The sequence below is a fragment of the Labrus bergylta genome, chromosome 1 (genome assembly GCF_963930695.1).
Source record: "Labrus bergylta chromosome 1, fLabBer1.1, whole genome shotgun sequence".
NCBI lineage: Eukaryota > Metazoa > Chordata > Actinopteri > Labriformes > Labridae > Labrus > Labrus bergylta.
In genome coordinates, this window is record NC_089195.1 from 18752636 (window position 1) to 18761960 (window position 9325).

General features: G+C 38.6%; 1 protein-coding gene across 2 annotated transcripts; it reads right to left on the bottom strand.

Annotated features, from left to right (window-relative positions):
• Nucleotides 1–1235: 1235 nt before the first annotated feature.
• LOC109991773 (beta-1,3-galactosyltransferase 5) lies at nt 1236–5626 on the bottom strand. 2 transcript variants are annotated; one of them, XM_020644153.3, is made up of 2 exons: nt 5019–5626; nt 1236–2374 (listed from the first exon to the last, which is right to left on the bottom strand). In XM_020644153.3, exons 1-2 carry the CDS (start codon nt 5060–5062, stop codon nt 1255–1257), a joined length of 1164 nt encoding a protein of 387 aa, XP_020499809.1. In that variant the 5' UTR covers nt 5063–5626; the 3' UTR covers nt 1236–1254. The 2 variants fall into 2 exon arrangements, with proteins under 2 accessions (XP_020499809.1, XP_020499800.1); XM_020644144.3 differs by lacking the exon at nt 5019–5626 and adding an exon at nt 3959–4499.
• Nucleotides 5627–9325: the final 3699 nt, after the last annotated feature.

Genomic DNA, 9325 nt, shown 5'->3' on the forward strand with positions numbered 1-9325 from the left:
AACTGACACGGAAGGGAAGAAACACTGAGACTAAATATAAAAGGGGTAATCAAACACAAGTGAGACTAATAACACAGGTGACGACAATGAGGGCAATCACAATGGAGGGAAACACACAAAGGAAGGAATGAGCACAAGACAATAAACACTGAGGACAACTACAAAATACATACATGAAGAAACACTAAACAAAACTAAAAAAGACCAAATCATGACAGACACTTTGAAATGGTTGTGTGATGAAGACTTAAGTCAATATAACCTACATAATGTCTTAAGATCGGTTTGTGCTTGTCTAAAGGATACGTTACTTTGAAATTATCAATCGTTTTCCACTTTGTTTCTCTGTATGTATGTATGTATATATATATATATATATATATATATATATATATATATATATAAATTATATATTTTTTTAAAACTTATAAAATGACTTGGGATATCTTAATTAATTTGCATCGGATTGAATGGCACTACACCGTTTCTGACATATTGTTTGTTTTTCTCCATCTAAATTTCCACCAGGAGCAAGATCAAAAATAATCTCTGCAGGAAGCTACATGTAGTCTTGTAAATCTTTACCCAACAACCATGAGTGGTAAGAAACATAGTCTTTTGCAATTCTTGCAGTTTGCAACTAAAATGTCTTAAAATAAAACGGATGGTCAGACTTCTAACTTTTGTAATGATTCATAAAACTAATATATATATATATATATATATAAATAAATATAAATATATATAAAAACACAATGGCCTAAATGTAGAAAATGAAGTGCATTTTCAGAGAATAAAAAGGCAAGGGTGTTTGTGACATGTTGAATAACTTTGTTTAAGAGGTGTGTTCAATAGAATAGTGAGACCTTAGTAGTTAATTTAAATTAGAAAAATAACATTATCTGCCAGGTAGTTGTAGTTTGAAGTGTTTTTCTAAAGTCCACGAAGAGAGATGTACAGACGAGCTAAGATTTCTGTGCCATTAACAACAAATGTACATATTTTAATATGAATATAATTCATTGCTTCCTTCATATAGCATTAAGATACGCTACAATAAATCTAAATGTTCAGACACAAAAGAATCATGTATTTGTACATTTAAGAGGCCTGCTCATCAAAATATCTGCCTACAGTAACATTAGTAGTCAAAACTACTCAAAAGTGGTCTCATATGAGAATGGAAAACTTAACACCAGAACATTAGAAATCATTAAATAAATTAATATCCCATATTCCACCAAAGTGAATTCTTTATTTTTTTTTTAAACAAGGAGGTCCTGGTTTCTTTAAATCAGTCCAGTAATTCACCAGCTGTTCTGAGGTCGCGAGAATGTATGTGATGACCTTAGAGAATGAACAGCGGTTGTATTGTGTGTTATAGGCCTGAAACTGGGAGGGATCTGGCGGTGATGTGGGTCCAAGTCCAAGCTTTTTCATGCACATTCCAATATAAGCATCTTCAATGTTGAAGGGTTTTATTGATTTTGATATCTCCACAAATTTCTCCGGAAGATCATTGGAGAAGACGTATCCCATGCCCAGGGTGTAGGTTGGGTACCTTGGTTCTGGATACATCTGCTCAGAGACATACCACTTGGAGTTCTTTGAGCGCACAACTGGCCGGTTCCACATGAGCATCCCTGTAAGGTAGTTATGCTTTGGGATGCCTGGCTTCTTCAGCATGATCACTAGATTGTCAATATTCAGAAACATATCTGAATCAATCTTCATGGCATAGGCTGCTGAAGGGCAGCGCGTCACCAGCCATTCCATGATAACCATGGTCTTGATGGTTAGATTGCTGTAAGTGTCCTTGAAGGCGCTCTGGATTAGGTCTCGATGCTTCACATTCTCCTCTTTGAGCTTTTGCTGCTGCTGCTCGACGTTAGCTCCTCCAGAAGAACCCAGCATGAACAGAGTACGCACCACCTCGCCCTGAACCTTTCTCACGTTGCCCCACGTCTGCCGAATAGCGTCACGAGCTGCAACATTATTTGGTGCTACTGGAACCATCAAAACAAGGAAAGGGGTTGGGCTGCTGCATACCTCTGTGTTATCCATGATGAAGTGGTAGTTGCGTGGGTAGGCTTGGTGATACTGAGGCCAAGAGGGTGCTTCAGTAGTTGGCAGGGTAGTCGATTCATAAGGTGGTATGAGATTAGGACGGTTGTAAATCTGTCTGGTCAGATTGAAAAACTTCTTGTAGTGCTCTTGCGAGGGGAAACTGTCCAACCACGAGACAGAGCTTTCGGACAGAATGTAACACAAGACTAAGAGCAGCAAACAAATCAGGAGCACTAACTGGAACCAGGAGTGGAACCAGGAGTGGAACAAACATTTCTTCTGATGACACGGACTCTCACCATGGTGGCTGAAAACACAAGAAATAAAAATGGAAGAACCAGTTAGAGCACTATGGTGGATGAAAACAGGAAGTATAGTGTTGCAATGGAGACAATGTTGAAGCCTGTTTAAAATGTACCCATGGTTGTTTACACAGTTTAATGAAAGCCAGTGAAATTTCACCCCGGCATTCAGGTGGGGGTCGATTAGGTTTATATGGCATGAACAATGAGAAACCAGTGCAATCATTGTGCATGTTATAACGCAGGATCGTGCTCTTTTTTTTTTTGCTCACCATTATGTTGTTTTTCATTTGAGTTGATACTGTGGATATATCCAATTAGGTAGCACTGATATAAAGGAAATAACTGGCATTATAGCATTGGACCCTGCTCTGCCTGCCATCTTGGATATCTTGTACAGGCATTACGACGCAGCGTCCTTTTTACATCCTTTCCTACCTAATGAGACCCAACCCTCTCCCTTACAACTTTGTATTTCAGAGACGGTCCTAAAATATATTCCAAATTGTGCATATAAGTGCATATGTGAAAACAGCTCTGAAGAGAGGAGGCGATGTTTCTCAGTCAAGTTCTGGGGTTATAAAAGTATCCTTTTGCAATAAGTCAATGTGGACCAGCACTCAATAGATAACGATGGATTTAATGAAATTCAAAGTTATCACTACACTGCACTTCAAATATGGAACGCAGTACTTGATATCAATTAAACAACTGCAAGAAACAAATTCAAAAACAGCTTTGTACAGAGATGAAACATCCTTGCAAGACTGCAGCTGTGAAAGAAATACAAAATAACATGCTGCAGATAATATGTTGTTATGATGGCCACTATCTTTTTGTACTATTATTCCAAAACACAAGTAAAAATGTAGGCGATGACCTCAAAACATACATGATGATTTTATCTTTTAAAAAGGGTGTTTAGTCAGATCCCAAAAATGTACTAAAGCAAATTCCATGGACTTTCGCATTTATCAGGTTAGATTTTGAGATTTCTCTTGTAGTCAACGTACCTGAAAGGTATCTTAGCTCATCTTTCAGGGCAATGCTCGCACGTTGGCCTACAGGATTTCTCAAATGTATCTAGTTTATTAGGAAATAAGGATATAAGCAAGCCATTAGACAGGCCGCTGCCTTTAGTTCAAATATTTGCACCGGAATGTGAAACATTAAGAGAAAGAACATTGAATGGCTGTCTCACTTGTGCTACAATCTTAAACATAGACAAATAATGCATCCCGAGCAAGACAGTGGCATGTTTCCATCTTTGAAATCACACTTTTGAGCATTTCTCACTGAAAAAGACAAGTGTTGTCCTGATCCTAATCATGTTGCCTACAGAGCTAACTTCAGAATTAATTTACTGGGTTTTAAATAGGGCGACTTATTGTGGTTTCATTTTTCGTTGTTTTTAATCAAAATACTCAAACAAATAGGCCTAGTCTATCGAAAAGGGGACCAACATGAGACCAGGTGTGGACTAAATGGCAGCAGGCCAGACTCAGTCAAACAAATGAAGTCTGGGAACCTGCTCCCACCAAACACACATGCACAACAAGCACTAAACAATCTGCGGCCTGGAATCTTACTGATGTGCCGCAGCGATTCCCTCCACCTCAGTGGGGAAAAACCTAACGACACTCCGTGGTCCCCGAGGTGACGTGGACAGGAGGACGTCTACCAATGCCCTCTGTGCTCGCCTGCTGAAGCAGAGAGCAGACACGAAGAAGTTCCGCCAGGTGAGTGTGATGACGCGGGCAGCAGGAGCTGTCAGACCGGCACGCTCCGCCGTGATTTCGTGAAACGGCACCAGTGACATTTTATGGTGTTTTCACTTTTTAAAGAAGCTTGGGCTGCGTGAGTTAACCGCTGACGCAACCGGGTAAAAGGTGATTGCTAGGCGACTTAATTGCTTAAATTGAGCGACAGGTGAGGAGTGGGTGCGTCTGATATAGGATATGTTACAGCTGAGGGTGAAAAGCGCGGGCGGTTGGCTGAAATGGAAAAAAAATAAATGAATATGATATATCTGGGTCTCTTTAAAATTCGTAGCACAGTAAATAAAAAAAATAAAAAAAATAAATAAAAAAAATCTTAGGCAATATGCTACTTCTGTTTTTAAATTGTTTTTCCAGCCTAAAGAAAATGCGATTGTCACTTCCTGCACATTTAAGTTGTGATTCTTATTAGACCCTTGAGGGAAGTAAAATGAGTAAAATAGACATCTCTCTGACACTGAAGAACCAGTAACCTTGGATGCTAGAGAAGATTGTTCATCGGAATAAACATCAGATAAAGCACGGTCCAGTTACTGTGGCTTATTGTTTTCTCATTGTGCCGATTTAGAGATGACACTGAGTCGGACAGTCCGAGAATGGTTTGCCTGGGTGTGGCCAGCAGGTCTTATCACATACCCCGCATTTTTTGCTTTAAATACGAAATGTCATCAGCTCTCCAAATGTGAGCAATTGAATTTAGGATAGGATAATTTACATGTGGGGGGGGATGAGAGATGGCGAGTAATCTTTTTATTATAAGACAACAACTTTTCTCACTTTACACCCTGATGTTCTGCACAATATGTTATGTATGTTAGCCTAAACGTCTTGTTTTAATTTGAAGGCAATTACTGGGATTTGACGTTCTTACCTTTTCAGCACATTTCTACCTGAGCCAGTCCCTGGATCCCTCATGATTGTCGGCTTCTTTTCTTCCTGGACGTCCTTAACTTACTTTCCTTTAGCAATTGATGAAGCATTTAAAAAACGTATGGCGCAGGCCTATTAACTCACAGTAACTTCCATGTCAAACGTATCTTCCCTGTCCCCTCTTTGACAATGAGTTTGGACGATATTAAATGAGAGAGAGAGAGAGAGAGAGAGAGAGAGAGAGGTCGTGTCACAGAGCTTTACACCTCCTGTCGCCTGGACAAACTTCTTTTGTGCGAGACTCTACACACACACACACACACACACACACACACACACACACACACACACACACACACACACACACACACACACACACTTAAAGGCAGACTGATGATATACAAATGCTTAGAAAAAAAACAAAAAATGAATTTGTCCCTCACCACAAATGAAAATTTATTGCATGGTGTCTTGCGGTCTCTTTAGGAATTTTCTATGACTGTGTTTTTGTGTGTTTGCCTGTGACTAAACAAGGAGAAAGGGGCTCTAGCACAGCAATTAAGCAAAAGGGAGGAGACACATTTTTCTTTATGTTGAAACAGGAAAGGCCACACTTTTTGTTTCTGCAAAACTTGTATCAAAATTACATATTGCCACTCTTACATTTTATTCCAACTTTGATAATCATTCTATCTTTATAATAGTAAAGGTAGGACAGGAGCCTGTTGTAGATATTCCTCACATTGTCTTGTGTCAGATGATAAAGAAGGAAAGGATACCGCAGGAATCAATGTACACTTTGTTGTAACCACATCATACCTTTTTTTTTTTAAATTAATTTTCTCTGCAAATATAGCCTGACATGTCTTTTTGCCAGGTAGGTATAGTGTACCGAAACTCCCTCAGTTAAGTTGATGTTTTATTTAAATAGTAACACTATCCTACATGTGTCCTGATCCTGCCAAGGCCAAGAAGAAGGAGGCTTTAACCACAGTTGTGTGCATATCAAAGAGTCAACCGCATTACCCAGTTTCAGTTTTTACAACAAATGCTACCACAATACAGTCTGATTTTGGCTTAATTCAACGTTTACTGTATGTATCATTGATACAAAGCAGCAGGTGGCTGTTTCACAGTACATAACCTACTGAATCATAACCACAATCATCTCTTAAGAATGAAGAGTGAAACAATCATGTAAGGTTTGCTTTGGAACAATACTTGTATGTTTTGTATTAGCTATGTTTGCTTGCAGCACTGCGTATGCCTTTATAGTGGCGCACTAAATGATTGCTTACTTCCTGTTTTATGTTTTATTGGGCAAGATTTGACAAGGCATGATATGTACAGTATCAGCGCTGTCGTCTCACAGCAAGAAGGTTCCTGGTTCGAAAAACCCACCTGGGGCCTTTCTGTGTGGAGTTTGCATGTTCTCCCTGAGCATGCTCGGCCCAACATATCAATGAGCGAACTAATCAATGAGTGCCAATTAAAGATCAACTTTATTGATCCCCCGTGGTGGAAATTTGTGCATTACAGCAGCTCCAGAAAAGGGGACGGGAATATACTTATAAAAAATAAAAATAGAAGTTAAAAACAGATCAAACATATTTACATCATTTAAATAAAAAACAATACAATAATGTAAAAAAATACAATAATGTAAATGTAAAATTAAAACAAGCTGACAGGGTCGACTATTACAAAAGGGTAAGGACGGGGACAGCAGGTGACATACGGGGAGTACTCAGCAGACCTGACCATCTTATTTCAAATAGGCCTGAGCCTATCACTGGCTACGAAGACTGAAGCATTCTGGGTCCTTCAAATGATGCTGAATTGGGACACATCATACATTTTAGCCCTGTGATTGGTTGGAAACCCTTCAAGGGTTTTTACATTTTTACTTGTGTGATTTGAAGGAGCTAACATGGCTAGCAGGCAAACAGAAAATCAACAAACAACAAACCTTACAGCTTTTTATTAAATACTTTGTAATAAACCATAATTTTCCTTCAACTGCACTGTAATCTAACAGTGTTCCCCATCTTTGCTGCTTCTTGTAGTATTTTACATGCGCTCATGTATGGAAGAGCCATGTGACTTAGCACGTCAGTGTTCAATAAGCATGAAATCGTCATGATGCGAACAACAGTTCACTCACATATTGCAAATTGCAAAAAAGTATGTCATTCATTTATAATTGAATGTGAAGTGAAGTCTGGTTTAACCACAGCATTAAAGAGGAGGTTGTATTGGCAAACAAAGACGCAGTAGCACATGCAACCAGCAAACACAGATGGCAAAACTGCTGGTTTTGAGATATTTAAAATGAGTGTGTCGAATATGAGGTAATAGCCTGCTGCTTTGAATGTATTTGAGGATAAAGTTAAACATTACTTTGTCTGTTAACAAAGAAGCTCTTTAGTTAACCTTTAACCTGTAAGAACAGTTTTTATTGTGATATTGATTTGGAACTGAATGAACAGGTCAATTAAAAAGGGTCCAAATATTTCATGAGCTAAAAGTATTTAAGTATGTACATAATTCATGTATGCCCCAGGGAAAAGGCCAACATTATTATTTTTTAAAGTTGTGTTTTTCAGGCCTTTTTGCCTTTATTAGATAGGCCAGCTGAAGAGAGACAGGAAATGTCGGAGAGAATGGGGGATGACATGCAGCAAAGTGCTGTTTCGAACCTTCAGCTGCTACCATGATCAGGGGCCAATAGTTCTAAATAAGTCTCCTGACTTCATATCACCACAAGACAGGTGGTTCTTTGGAAACACTCTTAGATTGATTCAGAAGACACTATAGGCAGAAATCCAAATAAATGTAGTTCCCCCTTAGTGTTTTTCAAAGTCCTGTGATAAACTGCTTTAAAGTTGTTTGAATGTATGTAGCATCACATACAAGTGTGTATTTTAATTATCTGAAATTTAGTTCGTTTTTTTATCATTATGCTGTATTTTTCTCTTTTTTTTTAAATTTGTTTACGGGAAAAAAAAACTAGTTCCTCCATAGCTGCTACCATTCTCCCTGACCCTACCTCAAATGTAAGAGCAAAGAATCTTGTCTAACAGGTAGTGGTTTTTGTTTACCTGCACAAAAAATAACTGCAAAAGGGTTACCTTAAAAACATGATGTGCCTGTTTCACCACACCTTGGCCAGGAGGGCTTTTGTCCCCCCGGTCAGCACTTTGACACATGCATTGCATAGAACTAAAACCATTTCACTTAAAGCCCCAATATGTAACTTTTCAACCTTAAAAATCAACTTGCTGAACTTTATTTGTTCCTGAGGCAATACAATCAGATTCTTTTCTCATGTTGTTCCTGACAGTCGATGAAAGGAATGTAGAAATATTAGTTTTCCTAAATTATAAATAATAGATTAAACAAGGCTATCAGTGCCGTATTTTGAATATTTTTATTTAACTCTCTAGATGTAACAGGTGATTCAGAATTATAAAAAAACAAAACAATGCCAAAGCAAAACTTAAAAACCAGCTGATTTACAGCAACAGCTAAAGTGAAACAACTGGTTGAAATAAAAAAGAAAACTCAAATTTGCAACCATCAGAGCTGCATCACCTTACCGCCCAATTCATACAACAGTTCATATAGTCTTGAAAACATAAGGAATCGCATACATGGGCAGACATTGTCTTTTTTCATTGCAGTGTATTTTCATGATGACAGGTTATGGTATCAATTATTTGCCCTGCAGCCTTCAAGACATTCTTCTGGTATGTCCTTCGGCCACTAATTTTTTTGTTTTGCCTTTCTTATTTTCGGGACAAATCCTGGGTGGGGAGTACGTTCCCTGGTGGGGGGGTAGGCATTTCGAGGCTTCGGCCATTGATGCAGCCTTTAAATTCACCTTGAGCCCGGCAGGTCCCAGAAGACAGTTAGGTAAGTTTGTGTTAGGCAGGTTCTGAGGAAGTTGTGTTTGTGTGTTGGCTAGTTGTGTTTTGGAATCTAGTGTTTGGCATCCGGCAACAAATTTACCTGGTTCACTATTGCAGTGAGTGTAACCCAGTTTGTTCATTTTGTTAAGAAATTTAGCGGTGGCTTATAGGGATAAGACATTGGTAGCTGCCAGTGTTTTGTAATTTCCTACAGTGTAGCAACGATGTCTTCAGTTTTTTCTGCTTGTCCGTGTTCCTCTTTGAATTCTGAAATACATTTTGATGTAACAGAACATATTTCTCTTATTCCTGTTTTTGAAGAGTCGGAAGTTGAGTCTTTCTTTGTTGTGTTTGAACGCATTGCCACAGTTTTGTGTTGGCCTAAGGATGTGTTGAC

Excerpts from the sequence above, each read along its gene's own strand:
- LOC109991773 (XM_020644144.3), bottom strand. The coding sequence starts at position 4,188 with ATGTCACTGGTGCCGTTTCACGAAATCACGGCGGAGCGTGCCGGTCTG. Across the intron at positions 2,375-3,958 it reads GGAATCGCTGCGGCACATCA|CCACCATGGTGAGAGTCCGT; the intron begins GTAAGATTCCAG and ends TTGTGTTTTCAG.